At 38.2% G+C, this 18703-nt stretch overlaps 1 protein-coding gene across 14 annotated transcripts in view; it reads right to left on the bottom strand.

Moving 5' to 3' along the window:
- Sgms1 (sphingomyelin synthase 1) overlaps positions 1–18703 on the bottom strand; it is a 248832-nt gene that overhangs the window by 7145 nt on the left and 222984 nt on the right. For all 14 annotated transcript variants that reach the window (XM_013017174.1, XM_013017180.1, XM_013017178.1 and 11 more), the window contains one exon: positions 11419–11536. In XM_013017174.1, coding sequence (XP_012872628.1) covers positions 11419–11536 — 118 coding nt within the window. The remainder of the gene's footprint in view (positions 1–11418; positions 11537–18703) is intronic.

Below are 18703 nucleotides of genomic sequence, written 5' to 3'. Positions count from 1 at the left end.
GCTTCTTAGAACCCTGTTAAATTCTAGTTGACTAATTTAATCACCAGCATCCTTTTTCAAAATCTAACTGCTACTGTTACAGCTTTAAGAAAACACATTACACATGTTACATAAAAACACATTACAAAAAGAAAATCATGATTTCTAGTTAAGGACATCAGGCTGCAAAATACATCCAGAGAATATGAACTTCTCAGTTTAAAGGGATCCCTAGATACCCAGTACAATAGGAGAAAGGAGCTTTCTATCATATATCATTAGAATCAGGTTTACCGAAAGCAAATCTGAAAAAAATATCATCTCCAACTTAGAATTCCACTCCTGCCATATTATACCTAAGTATAAACTACAAGATAAACTGAATTAGAAGGTATGTTCTAGAAAGCAAGTGAGTAAACAGAGAAAGGAATAAAATTGTCTTTGTGTTGCTAATAAAGGGAGAGCTGAAGAGCTTTGCAGAGGTTATATATATGAGCTACAAAGTAGGAGCCCAACCACTCTGGAAAAACTGCTTCAAGGAATGAGACAAAAGAAATACTCAATGCTTCTATCTGAACCGACAACCACAGCTTGAGGCTGAGTAAAGACATAGAAAACCTCTAAAGAAAAGAAGCAAGGCAATTACCAACTCTACAGGAAACAAAATATTGCAGAGAAAAGAATAAATAATTATAGGAAATGACATGGTTTTGCTGTGAATAGCATTTACAGAACCTGAATATTTACAGGCCCTGAATATTGACCTAAATAGAGGACAGAGAACTATAAAGGAAAGACAGATAAGAAGTTGAAGCTGTAGAGACTGAAGTGGGAAGATCTCAAGTTTGAAGTCAGCCTGGGTTACATAGTAAGATTTTGTCTCAAAAAAAACAAAATAAAGCAACAATAAAAGCTAGGAAGGGGATAAAAGACTCAGGACATTAATAAATCCTTACTTCCTGCAGCAGAAAGTCAACAACAGAAAAAGCTCACAATAAAATTTACAGGGTAACAATAAGCAATATATCCATGTCACTTACAAAGTAGTAAACTATAAGATCCATAAAAGGAGTTGACAAAATAGAGATAGGGTGGCAAACACCACAAGGTTCTATTGTGTAGAAGGAAGTAGAAAACTACAATAGGAATGACAATAGGATCAGGTCAGGAGACCATTAATTCTCAATCACAAGTTTGAAAGGTCTGTTTTATTTTTTTTAATTGTGTGTCTACAGATACATGATAATTTTTTTCTGAAGTTTCAAATTAAAATCTTGATCTAGTTCTGTCATCATAATGGATAATAAATAGTAGAAAATTATGACCAAAAATCATTTAGGTAGCTTTCAGATTATATATATTTTTTCAGGTTATTCTTCTAGGGGTATGGAGGTATAGCCCAGTAATACAGCACTTGCCTGGCATACCTGAGGACCTGGGTTCAATCTCAAGACCTCAAACAAACAAATCAAATTATCCTTCTGAACGCTCTTGTGTTTTGAAAACTGTAAATTATATCCCCAAGGTAACAACACCCTATAATTTTCATCTCTTTGGGGAATTGGGGAAAATTGTATTGAGTGCAAGAGAGAGAAACTATGAAATACACATGGCACTGAGGAAAACAGCACAAATACAGCGCAGCATTCCTTACAGGTGTCTTCAACCCCTGAGCTTTCTTTTAGGAATACCTTCCCATGCTTGCCATGTGTTTGCTAGGGGAAACTCTCTTCCATCTCACTGGCTAATCAAAAAAGAGAACAGTTGTTTACAGCTACCCAACAAAGCTAAATTATGTTTAAAGAGCAAAGTGCAAAACAAATTATAAAACAACTGCAGCAGAGACAATGTGATATCTTTGTCACGTACATAGGACACAGAAAATTGAGTAAAATTAGACAAACTCAGGAAACAAATGTATCAAGTCTCATGGGATGTGCATGACAAAATAGAGGCAAAAACTCCATTACACAAATATACATAAAAGTAACATAACAGGAACTCATATTTCCCCAGGTCAAGTTAGCAAAGCTTAAAAATAAAAAGAGAACATCAATGACAAGAAATACAGTGGCCTTCAAAGTGAGGACAAGGTAAAAGCAGTGGCTGGGAACAGTGGACCCGGCAGGAGACACCTAGGGTTAAAATCATGGCTCTGCCAATGATTAGCTCTGTGAACCATCCTAAAGGCCTCCATTTCCTCATCTACCATTTGGATAGGATGTACTTAAAACCACTGGCAAAATCTTCGGGCTGGGAGGGAGGAACACCATCATGGTTTTTCTAGCAATTTAAGTACCATAACCTTATACTGTTGAATAACTATTTTGTAAATGTCCAATAAATCATTAAAAAATAAGCTTACAATGCTACATAGGAAGTTTAGATTATAAACATTTTCCTCTATTTTAAGCAAGGTAAGCCAGACCCAAAGAAACATGGGTTGGATGATTTCTCTCATTTGTAATAATTAGATTGTGCCTATAAATCTGCAAGCCAATGCATAGTAAAAGACAAAAAATTACACTTGGACACCATTAAACAGGACTGTAATCATTCATTCAGTGAGACCAAGGGAGGATATCCTTAGGAAAGGATCACAAGGGCCCAATAGCTATGTACATAAGATCATATCAAATGCTTATCAAAATGAAATCCAACAAGTGGAGTTATCTTACTTTCTTCATTTTTCTACTGTTTTTCCCTTTTGTCGCCATATTTGATTTCTGTACCATTTGTCTTGTATGTAAATTTACCTGATTTGGGGAGGGGAAAGAGAAGCACAGAAATAGTGGGGAAAAGGGTGAGCTAATTCAGCAATGATACTCACTAGAAGCTATGTTGGAAATAAGCTATACAACTTGAGAAGGAGGAAGGGTCAGAGGGAAAGAAAACTGGGAGAAAATGAGAGAGGGTGTGACACTGTTCATTACCTGACTTACATAACTGTAACCCCTCTGTACATCACCTTTACAATAAAAAAAGGCTATACACGGGAAAAGTCTACAATTCTAAATGTTCCCAGAGTAGTGGGGGGGGGGAGAATTCTCCTGGTTTGTCTCAGGGTGTCTTCCCTTCATCTCCTTGGAAAAAGGAGATGCTGTCTTTGCAGCCAGTGTAGCCATGGGATTTGTGTTCCTCTGGAGTTTGGGCAGGAATGAGTGAAAAACAAAACAAAGGCAAAATGGGAAAATTAAGACTACATCTTTCATCCTTAGCATTCCAGTTTCCTTCCCCAGTCTGCCTGCTACCATCTGCCTTTATACTGCTCCCTTTATTCTGCCCAGGGTATTCTGAGTGCATCCAAGGGGAAGAGAGGATGGAGTGTGCTTATTGGCCCACTGAACTGGAGCTGGGGTCTCCCCAGGACTAGACTTCTGAAAATTGATGGCTGAAAGCAGGGATATGGGGAGACCACAAAGAAGACAAGGAAAATCTTGTATTTTTCCTAGTATGTGAAGTATAGTCCTTAAAATCATATTTATTTTCTTCAGTAAAAAAGAAAAATAGTGAAACAACTGTCTTCATATTGAATGAATTGCTAAGGGGCAAAGTGAATTGATCAAATCACTTTCCCAAACCAAAACCTAGAAACTGAGAGCTGGAGGAAGAGGGCAGGGCTTCTGATGAGCCACATCAAGTACACAGAGATACCCAGTGACTCTTTAGTTATTAAAAAGCAGGCTTCTCCAAGGATTTTTTTTTCTGTCAGTTGTGGGGCTTGAATTCTAGGTCTGGGAGCTGTCCCTCAGCTCTTCAGCTCAAGGCAAGTGCTCTACCACTTGAGCCATATTGCCACTTCCAGTTTTCTGGTAGTTAACAGGAGATAAGAGTCTCATGGACTTTCCTGCCTGGGCTGGCTTTGAAACGCCATCCTCATATCTCAGCCTCCTGAGTAGTTAGGATTATAGGTATGAGCCACCAGCACCCAGCTCCAATGAATTTTTTTGTGTGTGTGCCAGTCCTGAGGCCTGAACTCAGGGCCTGGGCACTGTCCCTGAGCTCCTTTTGCTCAAGGCTAGCACTCTACCACTTGAGCCACAGCACTTCTTCCAGCCTTTTCTGTTTATGTGGTACTGAGGAATTGAACAGAGGGCTTCATGCATGCTAGGCAAGCACTCTACCACTAAGTCACATTCCCAGGATGTCTTTGAAGCCACATGTTTATTAGTGGTAGTCCATTCCTCTCATTTAGTCCAGAACTGGCCTAGGGCACTTGCCATTTCCGACTGCAGCAGGAGTGCTCACTGCACTTAGCTCCCTCATTGGAAGGAAGGTGGACTAGGCAAATAAAGCCCATCAAATGAAGCTGCACAAGCCACTGGCTTGGGTATAATGAATGAAAGGCTGAAAGTGATTGTAAGGGATCAGAGATGCTACTTCAAGTAATCCTCCACACACATGTGTTACTTCTCTGAAGACTGTCCAGTGAGATCAGTTATGAAGGTGGACAGCGTGAGTGAGGATTCTGACCCTCTGTAGGCCTAGATGAATACATGCGTTTTTGCCTTCATTTTTAACAAGTTGCAAGAGTAAAATAAATAATTTTAACAATAGAACAAAGCTTATATAGCATAAAGATATAAAGGATATACTTTTGTATGAATGTACAAGGTATTTATGTTTTCAGCTAAGGGTAATGACTAAAGAGTCAAAAACTTAGAAAGCTCATCAAGTAAACTCACAGTAAGCTGAGGTTGGTTTGTTATTACATTTTTTTTTTTTTGGTCGGTCATGAGGCTTGAACTCTCAGCTTGGGCGCTGTCCCTAGCTCTTCAGCTCAAGGCCAGTGCTCTACTGCTTGAGCCATAGAGCCACTTCCGGTTTTCTAGTGGTTTATTGGAGATAAGAGTCTCACGGACTTTCCTGACTACCTCATTTGCCTTCTCTCCCAGCCATGCTTCCTGAATCTTCTGTTCATTGTCAACAGCAAGAAAGAATGAAAGACTCTCTGGTGAGTTGCATTTTATTTCTCATTTTGTATTACATTCCATTTTATGAACTTAAAGGTGTTCAAGATTTAAAAACAGAAAAACAGATCCAGCTTCAGGAACATGTTCATAAATCACATAAAGATGGCTATTAGATTTAGCATATTATAAAATCTGACATTCTGTCTATATTAAGTTCAGATTTGCTTAAGCTTGTTTCTAGTTTTTCTGATGTGAGAAAAAGTAGTCACACTGTTACATGATTCAATTACTCAGAGGAGGTGACGTCTCATGGAAGATGAAGGTTCCCTAGCAACTTGTCAGAGAGGGGAGGGAAGGGAAGGGGAGGAGGACGGAGGGAGAGGGGGGGAGAAAGAAAGAAGGGGAGAGACAGAAAGAGAGAGAGAGAGAAAGAAAGAAAGGAAGGAAGGAAGGAAGGATAAAGCAATAATACCTTGTTTGTATAGAGCTTCCACTTTTTAACAGACTTTAAAAAAGGGAGAAAATGGGAAAGAAGAGTGGAAGAAAGAAAGGGAGAGAAAAAAAACGTGTTACAAAAATAAACAGTAGTGAAAGATTTAAAGAAAATGAGAGATGTGGGATGGAAACATTACTGGAAATTATGTGCAAAAAATGGAAGAAACAAAAAACAAAACCAAAATACACTGACAAGAAACTGTGAGGCAAGCAGAAAATTGTCTAAAAGCAAGCACTGAACTGCATGAGAAAAAGCCAAGGGAGAGTGGGAAGTCCTGAGTTCAAGCCCCAGTACCAACACAGATGAGTAAAATAGACACTGATAACTTATCATCTGTATAAGTTCAGCAGGACTACCTTGGTATGAGGGTAGAGAAACCAGTCACATTCTTAAGTCAAATCTTGTGAGCTTAACAGATGATCAAAATGTGTTAGCGAGGGGCACAGTGAGTCCTGTAGCTACTAGCTAGAAAAGGTTATAAATCCCAAAGAACAGCACCTCCTCCCATATAAAATAGGGCTTGAGCCAGAAAATGGACACTAGGCTGGTGATTACTGCATCCTAGATCCTCAGCAAGTTCAAGAAGAAACCTTATCTCACTGAGACAAGCTGAAAGTTCCAGAATAGGAGAAGTACTTCTGCTATCTGGTGTGATAACATGTATGATAACAATCAGCCACTGGTGCTGTGAAACAAGACCCCTGTGCAAATATGGGTTGTGTTGGGGCTGAAGTAAAAGTCTTATCTTTAAAGTTGAAAGGAACTATTCACTCATGTGGAAACTCCTTGTCAGGTTAATGCATGTGCCAGCTCAGTGCCCTGGTGTAGTGTTATCTTTCTCTTTCCAATGCTTTTCAAGTTCAGGGTCACTGTGGAAACCGTAAAGCACACCAATATGCATTTCACATTAATGTTTAGTAATTATTTTCAACTACCTCATCAAAACAGTGTAAGGCACTTCTTTTCTTGCATGAGAATTAGGCTGGGTGTGTATTTGAAGACTAAAGTTTACTGATACTATAGATACTTACCTATGGGACAGAGCATGTTCAAAGTAAACCATATACGTGTAATAAAATAGCATAAGGAAATCCATTAAAAACAACATCAAAGAATTCTGAATTGCTTTTACTCTTAAAGAAAAAAAAACTGAATCCTAAACAGTTGTAACAAAATGATAGGTTGTTTGGGGGATAAAATACATGCTCCTTGTGGGGAGAAGGGGAGGGGGAAAACGGTTAGGGAAACACGGGCTAATCAAGGTAATCTTGACTTTTGGTAGCCACCCAGAAACTCCTAATCCAGGAACTAAACACACCTACTTCCCTTACCACAGTTCTCTGAGGCTTATCAATGTTGAGGAGCCTGCTCTTTATCCTATGCCCACCATCTCGTGATATTCATCTCAAGCTGTTACATTTTGTGAGGACACTGCTGTCAATCAAATGAATAAACAATAAGCCTGATTTTCATAATTGGTACTGAATATTTGCTGGAACATTATTCTTACAAGCTGTGAAAGCTAAGCAATGGTATTAAGGAAGATTAAGTCTGGCAATAGGAGGATTACAGTAATGGTGGAAAAACTGCATGACTAGACTTCAGAAAAGCCTTTTTTAAAGCTGAACTTCCTTTAGAAGTTTAGTGGTGACCGAGAACTTTGAGTATCTACCAACAGACATGGCTTAAATGTTGCCCCAAATCAGGAACTATCCAGTTCGAAATATCCAGTTCTAGAAAGACTACATTTTCTATATCCTGTTTCTGGATCTTTCTTCCATACTTAAGAGTTTTCATTAACAATCTAGAAGATGATAAACCACAAATATTTATTTTCTAGCCTCATTTTAACCTTAACTTTACACCTACATTTCAAACTATCCTTGCACTCCCTGTATTTAATTCAAAAATCACTAAATTCCCTTTCCCCGCTGCCTTATGATTATCCCAATGGTAAAACCCAATCACTGAAATGTCTCCCTTCTCTCTGCATACTCTACATTAACTCACTACCAAATTATATCCATGTGACTTTATAAACTGTATTCAAATCGGTCCCTTTCTGTCCATGAATAGAACTTGAGACCCTTATATCATTTTAAAACTTTATTACATAAAGTACAAATTTGAACGTGGCAAATTTTATCATGTTTTCCACAAAGACTGGAACTCTTCCTTCCTCATTCCTTATACTCTGGCACCTAAACACAGTAGGTATTTAATGAAAATTGTTAAGTCGGCTCTCACTGGCTAAAATCTAGAAGTTGAAGCGTGACAATACTAGTAAGTCTTCTTATTTCTGTACAGCACTTGAGGATGACAGATCCCTTATATACTGTCTCTACTCACCTACAATGCCTTATGAGTTAGATCTGCTTTGCCAGTTCAGTAGCAAAAAATCTAGGCAGTTAAATGGCCACACAAAATACCTGCTACATAGCTTATAAATGTGAGCAAGGCTATTTTAATCCTGACTTCAGTGATCTTCCAGTACTAGGTAAGTTTGGGTGTCTAGAGGGGTGGTAAATTTCCTGTGTACTATGGGTGAGAGAGAAGTTGATGGAGATTTGGCAATGATGATGTTTCAGTATCAAGTAGAACATTGAACCCAGTGATTTTTAATCAGTTTCCTCAGCACAGGTATGTTTCTAAAAAAAAGCACAGCTAGTCTTCAAGATCTCTCATGTATTACCCTTCCTTCCCTTTAGACACAAGTCTACAGGACCATATTCTAGCCTTTGACTGAACACCAAAACTCAATCTACCATCCAGGGATATTATCAAGCTTTCAAAATATTTCCAAACTCTTTTGTCTGGTTTCAGAAATCTTCCTGTTGTCCCAATAAGTGTTCTTGTTGAAAAAAAAAAAGTTAAAACTGAGTAATGGAGTCTTAGAGATGACTTTCTATTCTGAGGACATATGGAAAAGAGAGGAACAAGTTCACTGACACCACAAAGAAGCAGTCAGATAAATCTAGATGGGCATGCAGGCTCTATAGTTCCAGGGATCTACAAGTCATCAGTGCCAGGATAGAGAAGAAGAAGTGATCTAAATTTAGACGTAAGAAACAGAAAAAAATGAAGATTAGGGGAGGGATACAGTTGGGAAGGATGAGGGATGAGAAAGGGTAATACTAAGTCCGATGCACTGAATTTAAAAAATACTTCATTGAATGGCAACTCCTTTGAAAAACTACTTAAAGATGATAAAAATATAACTGAAAATGGAACAAACAAAAGTAAGGATATTGGATCCTAAGGAATACAAACTAACTTTTTAAAAAGGTGTTTTATGACAACCAGGATAATTTGTGAACTAATAACTGCCAATATCAAAGAACTGCCATTGTTTTGGGGTTTTATTTTTTTTGAAAACCAATTGTATCATGGCTATATAATAAAATGCCAATTATTTTCAGAAGATAAAATGACATTGTCTGAGATTGGTTTTTAAAACACATTAAAAAGAGAAAAAAAAGAAAAAGAAGAGAGAGATGGATCAAATTTGTGTGTTATTAATTTCATTTTATTGTAAAGATGCTGTACAGAGGGAATACAGTTAATGAATTAAGTTAATGAGTACATTTTTTGCCAAGAATTGTTACTCCCTCCTCTGTTGTTCTCCCACTATCCCTTCCCTTTCCCACCTCCTTCACCCCTCCCCACCCTCCGAAGTTATAAAGTTCCTTTCCACTGTACTGTCTTGTGGGTATCATTGTTGCAATGGGTCATCCTGTGTCCTTGTTTCAGCATTTTGTTATTCCCGTTCCCCTCTCCAAATTGGACAAAAGATGCAAGGTACCATTATCAAATACAGTGACAACAGGAGATATACCATAGGGAAAACATACAAAGAAAACAAAACTATCTGTGTGTGTGTGAGAGAGAGAAAGAGAGAGCCATGGGACTTGAACTCAGAGCACTGTGCTTTCACACAGCTTTCTTGCTCAAAACTGGAATTCTACCATTACAGTCATACTTCTAATCTCGTATTTTTGCTAGTTAACTAAGTCTTCTGCACTTTTCTACTTGGACTGGCTTTGGACTGTGATTCTCTAGATCTTATTCTCGTGAGTAGTTAAGAGTAAAAGCATGAGCCACTGGCATCTGATAGCAAATCTTGATACTTTCTGCAAAGGTATACTAGTATTTTACCCTTCATGGTTATTTTCAGATTTTTATTTACACAAGACTTCTAGGGATTCCATGGTGATAGTTGGGACTTACAGCCATACAATAAGTAAAAGACATGTTTGTATTTGATCTTTATACATAGTTCCTGCTGTCTCTGGCTCTATCAGGAAAACTCACAAGGATTTCTTAGCCACAGGATCGCAGTAAGATACACTGATGGCTCACACCCACGGTAGGTTTAACCAGATTGCCAGTGGCTGGAGCTGTAGTAGTCTTCAGAAAAATACAAGGCCAAGCAGCAATGAGGAGGAAGCGCTGCACATCATGACCCCTCAATGATAGATTCATCATCTCCATGTGCTTGTTCAGAACCTGCATCTACCTACACATCTGTAGCACATACACACACACTTTGAAGGAGTTCAACTACATTAACATGAAGCTCTTAACCATCTTCTTACTATGACAACATGCTGCTCATCAAGCCAGTCTCCCAGCAAGAGTCCACATCAACTTTCAATGATAACAAGACATTTCTTATACTCTGGGAACTGTGACATACACAAGTTCTGGAAGCTTTCTTGGAGGACCAAAAAAACATGAGGCTGGCTTCTTGAGAAGGACAGATGAAACAGTAAGGGGGCAAGTACAGGCAGCGCTGGTGGCTCACGCCTGTAATCCTAGCTACTCAGGAAGCTGAGATCTGAGGATTGTGGTTCAAAGCCAGCTGGGGCAGACCAATCCATGAGTCTCTTCTCTCCAATTAACAAAAAGCCAGAAATAGAGCTGTGGCTCAAGTGGTAGAGCACCAGCTTTGAGTGAAAAAGCCAAGCAAGAGCAGCATGAGGTTTTGAGTTCAAGCCCCAGTACAAACGAAAAAATACATAAGCAAATAAGACGAGTGCAGGGAAGAACTGCCAATAGAGAAGAGTAGAATGTTGGGAGACATTTATTCTTTCAAGCAGTTCCTCCAGAGTTCAGGAAGCAGTATACAGCAAACATGCAGAAAGTTAAGGAAGAAAGTAACTACCTCTGTACACACATGGCGAGTCTTGGAACAGGTACCACAGAGCACAAATAAACCAGAGGCATTCAGGCTTCATGTGATAAAGATGTAGTTTTACAAGTCCAGAGGCAATTTTCCAGCCCCTCTTTTCCAATACTTTTCTCTAAGAAGCCATCTCCAAGGAGGCACAAAGGACCAATTCCTGCCCCTGCCCCCGCCCCGCTATCACAACACACAGGTATAATGCAAATATGAATTTAAACATGGGACTGTACTTTATATTTTCTTATTACATTAATGAGCTTTAATGTATATAAACATTTTAAAGATTAAATCTTCTGAGATTTCATCATATCCCAATTAATTCCACAACTAGAGAAGGCAGTAGACATAAGGTCACACCTCCCTCTAGAGAATAGTACTCTTATTGGAATTGGTGGAGGAGTGTCAGGGACAGGAACACTTGTCTGTTACTTTACCCTGATATACAGATTAACAGAAGAAGAAAGGGGGAAAAAACACCATCTGAAGCTAAGCTTTCCTTCTCAGAGAAGGAGAGAGCATATGAAAGCTCCTGGATGTGTGTCAAGGGAGTGGATGATATTTTAAAATGTCTGGCAGGAAACCAAAGCGTTACACCCCCACACAGAATTCAGCAGCTTCCAACACACCAGCTACAACACATAGGTCCTCAGCTGGGTGACACCAGCAGGGCTTAGAAATTCTAAGGAAGGGTGTGGTTGCTTGGTCTTAAAGCTTAGCAAAGTTCCCACAGGAGGGTGGAGGAATCTGAATGTATCTGAATAAATTGTCACCATCCGCCTGAGTGAAAGAAGCCAGGATACAAGAAGAAACAAAACAAAGGGAAATGATAGTGAGGAATAGTTTACCTTCGGAGAACAGTTGAAATGCATACCGGGTACTGGGAGTGTAGTTACATACATTGTAATACACCGATACAGGTACAGAGTGCCAACTATGCAGAAAAATCTTCTGCTAATAATAGACCTAGAAAAAGGGAAAAACAGTGCAGAATCTCAGTCAAAAATATTCCAAAAGTTCATTTATTTAAAGTTTTCAATGACCCAAACAAACCTCAAAAACTACTCAAGAGCTTGAAACCAGAATGTTATAACATTAATATCAATTAAGAAGAAGATGTGGAGATTAATGCTGTGTTGTGCTTCTGCAAAAAACAAAAACAAAAAAAACATTAACTGGCCAAAAGAGTTCCTACTGAACTATCTGTTCATTAGATTCTTGAGCCCTTCAATCTGGGTTGAAAGTCAACAAGCAGAGGCCATTCTGGGTGGCCAGCACTCAGGACCTGTGGATATTTAGTATCTTCTCTGTCAAAAGGGATGATGCCTAGAAAATCAGAATGACATTAGAATAAGAATTTAAAATATTTATTCTATTTCAGGACCCAAAGATATAAAGAATTATACTCATGTAAGGAACTACTCTGATTACAAGAACAGAACCTATGTGGGAACAGAATCCAAACCCAGACCATCCCTGATTAGCATATGCCCTCAGAAAGCACTATTTACCTCTCTGAGTCTCCATTTCCTCACTAGTAAAACAGGGTATCACATTTAGAAATAATGTATAGAGAATTCCTACCTGTAGTAGGCATAAATGATAGTTACCTAGTAGAAAGCTATGTAGATGAATATAACTATAAACAAGAATTAGATGTATTTATTCGTGGTTCTAATGAGTTATTTGGGGCATACATGTGAATGCCTTATTGTAATTGTCTCCTTGGACAAGAACTTTTATTTCTAACCTCAATTTTCAACCTCCACCCTGCTCATGTTCTTCTTCCTTAACCTTGGGAAGGAGGTTCAACTTTTCCTTGATCTGGGGAAATCTGGGTTAAATAAGGAAAATTTAGAAATACTACACAGTCTTTGCTCTTAGAATATTGAACACTAGTCATTCTATAATTGTCTGGTGTAGCCCTAGTTAGATATAGGAGGTACATGTATTAAACTGCAGTACAAGAGTATTTCTTACTTGTCCTTGTATGTTTTAACAAGAAGAATAGAGTCATATTTTACCTATAAGGTAGAAAATAATTTGTAAAGCCCCACAAAACTACAATAACATTTTTGTAGTTGTCATTAAGCTTTAAGGTCATTAAGTTTTAGCAGTAGATTCTGGGTCTTTTCTCTCCTTATCTACATTTAAAAAACTAGCTCAGAAATGTTTGCCATACAAGCTGTCCTTCCTTATTTTCTCTCAGTGAAGTTGTGTCCACCACTTTAGAGGATAGGAGTTCATTCAATATAAAACTGCCTTGGGAAGACAGGTACCTCTAATTTCAAATGTAATGAAAAGTACAATATAATTGGATAATATAATGAGAGAGAATGCTGAAGGAAAATGCTAGTCAATAAATGTTGTCTATAAATGTTATTGTCAAGACTATAACAAAGAGATACCAAAGTGAGTTGTAAAGTGTGACATGGAAGGGTCATCTTTCTTAAGAAGATGCTTTCTCTAGTCATCTTGCTCAAACAAACAGAAATTATCTGCAATTTCATCTAATCTATAAAAGAAAATACCCAAGATAAAAACTTATCAAGACTAGGTCTATTGAATCTTTAGAGGGAAAAATAAATAAATAAAATGACTGCTTTTGGAAAACCTTACTACCTTAAACTCAGTGTGCTGGATTATGTCACAGCACACAGAAGATATCTACTCATTTTTTTGGTCACGGGGCTTGAACTCTGGACCTGGGTGCTCTCTCTCTGTGCTCTTCAGCTCAAGGCTAGCGCTCTGCTCTACCATTTGAGCCACAGTGCCACTTCTAGCTTTTTTTATTTATGTGGTGCTGAGGAATCGAACCCAGGGCCTTATGCATGCAAGGCAAGCACTCTACAACTGAGTCACCTTCCCAGCCAGATATCTACATTTCTATACATTACCACAGTAACAAATTCCATATTGCAAACTTGAGCCAATAAAATAATTTCAGATGAAAATGAGGTACTCGAAAAAGTGATCAAAGAAAAGACAGACTGATGACTAGTTGATTCAGTGATTGATTAACAGGGTCTCATTGTGTAGCCTAGGCTAGCTTGGAATATACTATGTAGCCCAAGCTGGCCTCAAGATTCGCTTCCTAAGTAGCTGGAATTACAGATATACAACTCTGTGCTGGCAGGAGTATCCTTAAAAAAAAAAAGTAAAAACATTGAAAGGTTATTCACATTTACTATCTGACTTCAAGTTTAGAAAGTCAAATGAAATTATTCATGAGTATTCATCTATGTTAACAATAAGGTGAAAAAGGTTGTTTATAAGAAATTTCTGACCTTTGATATTTATTTAATCTTTTTAAAATTAAGCTTGGAATGTCTTCAAAGTGTCATGTTAAACAAGTATTTCTTACCACAACATTAAAGGAAAGAGTATAAAATGTTTTAAAGAACTATATACACCTCTGGGCATTCATTTCCTTAATCAAAGAATTTCACACATTCAGAATTCTTAGCTACTTAAAGGTTTAAAAATTCAAAATGTACTAAGGAAAAAAGAAGAAAACAGAACCACAGAAGAAATGTTAATGAGGTATCACTAGACATCAAGTGAATGCCAACAAGTAGATAGATGCACAATACGATTCTCAAACTCCCACAGGCTTCTTTGTGTTTGACATAGACCGGTTCCCATCTGCTCACACTTTGCAGTGACTATCATTTTGGAAACTTGTATCTGGTCACAGTATTTTTTTTTTTTACCCAAGTGTTCAAGCATAAGGCATTACTATTTGTTTCCTATTAAATTTGATAAGGAAATCCAAATAAAAGTACTTAGTTTTCTCATAGACTCTTTAGAAGCTGGGCATCATGGTGCCAATAGCTGTGATCCCAGCTATTTGGAAGGCAGAGATAGGAGAATCTCAGGTTAGAAGCCAGCCTGGGCAACAAAGGTAATAAGACCTTATAATTTAAAAAAAGAAAAGAAACTGCTCATTTAGTAGAAGCTTTGCCTAGCATGCTTGAATCCCTGAGTTCAGTATTTATTGTTAAAAAAAAAAAAAACAAGTAAAGGCTTGATGCATGCTATGTTCTCCTACTCAAGTGATTTAAAAACATTTTTTTTTTGGTGGTGCCATCAATTGAGACAAGTAAGTGGTTTATCACTGAGCTTTACCCCTAGTAAACATCAACTAAACTTTGAATATCTGTAATTTACTTGGACCCTGATGATGTGCTATCCCAAATCAGACTTAAAATGGCAGTACTATAATGTCTTTGGCATTTGTCAAAATGGTTGAAAAGTCTAAAGGATAAATGATTGAAAAAAAAAAAATGAGGTGGCTCAGTGGTAGAGCGCTTGCCTTGCATGCCTGAGGCCCTGGGTTCGATTCCTCAGCACCACATAAGCAAAAAGAAAAAACCCGGAAGTGGTGCTGTGGCTCAAGTGGTAGAGCGCTAGCCTTGAGCTGAAGAGCTAAGGGACAGGGCCTAGGCCCAGAGTTCAGGCCCCACGACTGGACCCAAAAAAAAAAAAAAAAAGATGTACTCTAAAACACAGTTAAAATACTGCAAAGTTCCTGTTTTCCACAAGCTGTCTCTTTAAGAAATACACAGGAAAATATATACAACTCTTGGCATGAAGGAGGAATTTGGCTTCTTGTTAATATGACCCTTGAAAAAGACCTCAATGGAAAGATACTTTTTATGTACAGTAGTTGGTGCTAAATAAAATCACTTCATTTTCTTCTTACATTAAGAAAGCAAAATGAATAAAGGAACTATAGATAACAAATACTCTGACAGCTAGTCTAGATTCTATTTTCATTGCTTTTCCATGAATTGGTAACTCTTATCTCTTTTTCAGACTTAGTGGAAGTGCTTGAATGTGAGAAACAATCAGGTCTTAATGCACAGCAGGGGAACAAAACCATTCAAAACTGAGAGGCAACAAATAAGGGAGAATGAGCACATGTATCTATACCATGGGCACCTGGGAAACCCAATCTCTGAGTCAATTGTCAAGGTTAGGTGAATGCATAATTCAGGTTCATGATAAGTGATTCTGTATGCAAAAGTGTTATATTTAGATACTAGTTCTACTTAAAAAAAAAAAAAAGGCTCCTTTGGTTGCCTTGACCATGTCCTCCGGTTTCCTTAGAATTAACTTCACCAGCAAAATGTAAAAAGGAGCACTGATTTCTCAAGTATCAGAGAAATGGGTTAGCAATAAGTGGAAAGGCTATCAAACAGAACAAAAAATGGGCATCAGAATACTCATTATCTATCATTTCTTTACATTTTTTTCTTAATATGAATTGGAAAAAATGTAGTAGTTTCATTTAGGGCCAAATATACTTTTTAGTATCAACAATTTCACCAAATTTCTCCTATATAATAAGCTCTGTGCCATTTAGTTCTAAAACCACCTGGTAATATGTGGTATTTTCCCTATTTTACAGATGGGAAAACTGAGACTGAAAATCTAAAGTAAAATACAGTTAAACAAGAAAAACTATTCAGATAAAAATTGCCTCACATGGAAGCTACTCAAAGATTGATACAGGAATTGCGTGAGCAGCTTGAGAACACTCAAAGAGAAATAAAGGAATGGCATGAGCAGGTTGAGATCAGTCAAAGAGATAGACAGGAACTGTGGGAGCTGGCTGAGAACAAACAAAGAGAAAGTCAGGAATGGCGTGAGCAGGCTGAGAACACTCAGAGAACTACAGGAATTGTGTGAAGGTGAGGAAGCTAATCAAAGAGTAATACAGGAATTGAGAGAGCAGAAAGAGAATACACAAAGATCACTAAAGGCACTCATGGAATCCATAAACAGAGAGCTGAAAGAAGTCAGGAAGACCACAAAGGGAATGCTGAATGGAGCCCAACAGAAGGAATGGGAATCCAAGGAAACCATAACCAATCAACTAAGGGATTTGAGAATAAACACTGAACACCCAATTAAGGAAGTAAGGAAGTTCATACAGGATCTAAAACAAAGCTCCAACTAAGAATTTAAGTGATCAAAGCCGAGCAACTAGAAGGAAAAGAAATAAAAAACAAAGTAGAAAATCTTGATAGTAGGTTAGACCATGCAGAAGATCGAATCTTAGGGATTGAAGACAGCCTAGATATTATAGAGAAAGAACATACAACCATCCAAGACAAATCCAAGAAATACGATAGATCTATTCAACATTTGGAAGACACCATCAGAAGGCCTATTCTGAGGATAATGGGTGTAGAGGAGCACCTCAAGACAGAAGTTAATGGCTTAGGAAATTTGTTTAACAGGATCCTAGCAGAGAACTTCCCAAACATGCAAAAAGATAGGCCTATTCAGATACAAGAAGCTTTTAGAATTCCAAATAGACCAGACAAGAACAGGACATCACACCATCACATTATAATCTGCACAGGATCAATACAGACCAAGGAAAAGATAAAGCTGTCACAGAGAAAAGATCAATCACCTATAAAGGGAAACCAATTAGAATCACCTCAGATTTCTCAGGAGAGACAACCAAAGCAAGAAGAGCCTGGAATGATGTATGCCATGCCCTAAAGACAAACAACTATCAACCAAGAATATTGTACCCAGCTAAACTCTCCTTCATAATCGAAGGTAAAATAAAAACCTTCCATAGCAAAGAAAAATTGAAACAATATATCTCCACCAAACCAGCCCTACAAAACATTCTTAAAGATGTCCTACAATAGAAAACCAACAAGACGGACTGGGAAGGTGGTTCAGTGGTAGAGCACTTGCCTTGCATGAATGAGGCCCTGGGTTCGATTCCTCAGCACCACATAAGAAAAAAGCCAGAAGTGGCACTGTGGCCCAAGTGGTAGAGTGCTAGCCTTGAGCTGAAGAGCTAAGGGACAGCACCCAGGCCCCACAACCAGACCCAAAAAACAAAAAAAACCAACAAGACCACAATAAAGGCCAAGAAACTGCGCACCCAACTGAGAATCCAAGAACCATAGGAAAAACACAATTGCTGCAGCTCCCAAGAAGGGGGATAAAATGGCAGGAACTCCCAAATACCTCTCATTCCCATCTCTCAACATTAACAGACTTAACTCTCCAATTAAGCAACATAGACTATCTAGTTGGATTAAAAAGCAAGATCCTTCTATCTGCTGCCTTCAGGAGTCACATCTTGCCCATAAAAAGAAACACATTTTCAATGTTAAAGGCTGGAACAAAATCTACCAAGCAAACGGCCCCCATAAACAGGCAGGAGTTGCAATCCTAATATCAGCTAAAATAGACTTCAAATTAAAATTAGTGAGGGGCTGGGGAACATGCCTCAGTGGTAGAGCACTTGCCTTCCATGCCTGAGGCACTGGGTTTGATTCTTCAGCACCACATAAGCAAAAAGAAAAGACCCGGAAGTGGCGCTGTGGCTCAAGTGGTAGAGCGCTAGCCTTGAGCTGAAGAGCTGAGGGAGAGCGCCTAGGACCAGAGTACAGGCCCCACGACAAGACCACCCCCCAAAAAATAAAAAATAAAATAAAATTAGTGAGAAGAGATAAAGAAGGTCGCTACATACTAATTAAGGGATCTCTACTTAAGGAGGATATTACAATTCTAAATGTCCATTCGCCAAACAACAGAGCACCCAAATTTATCCAACAAACACTACTTTCCCTCAAATCCCACATAGATCCAAAGACATTAATTGTTGGGTACTTTAACACACCACTTTCCCCACTAGATAGGTCAACTAGACAAAAACTCAACAGAGAAACCACCAATCTAAACAACTGCACAGATCAACTAGATTTAACAGACATCTAACAAATATTTCACCCAGCAATATCAGAATACAAGTTTTTCTCAGCAGCACATGGAACATTTTCCAAAATAGACCACATTTTAGGCCACAAAGCAAACTTGTCCAAATTCAGAAACATTGAAGTTATACCTTCCATTCTCTCAGACCACAAGAGAATAAAATTAGAACTCAACACCAAAAGCTACCAAAGAAAGTCCTGTAACACATGAAGGCTGAACAACATACTGCTGAATCACGAGTGGGTCATGGAAGAGATTAGAAAGGAAATTCAAATGTTCATGATATTCAACAAAAATGAACACACAAATTACCAGCTCCTCTGTGACACAGCAAAGGCAGTACACACAGACAAGTTTATAGCTCTGAGTTCCTACATC

Source organism: Dipodomys ordii, unplaced genomic scaffold, assembly GCF_000151885.1.
Source record: "Dipodomys ordii isolate 6190 unplaced genomic scaffold, Dord_2.0 Scaffold34, whole genome shotgun sequence".
Taxonomy (NCBI): Eukaryota; Metazoa; Chordata; class Mammalia; order Rodentia; family Heteromyidae; genus Dipodomys; species Dipodomys ordii.
Note: the sequence above shows the minus strand (reverse complement) of the source record. Positions and strands in the feature narration are given on the sequence as shown.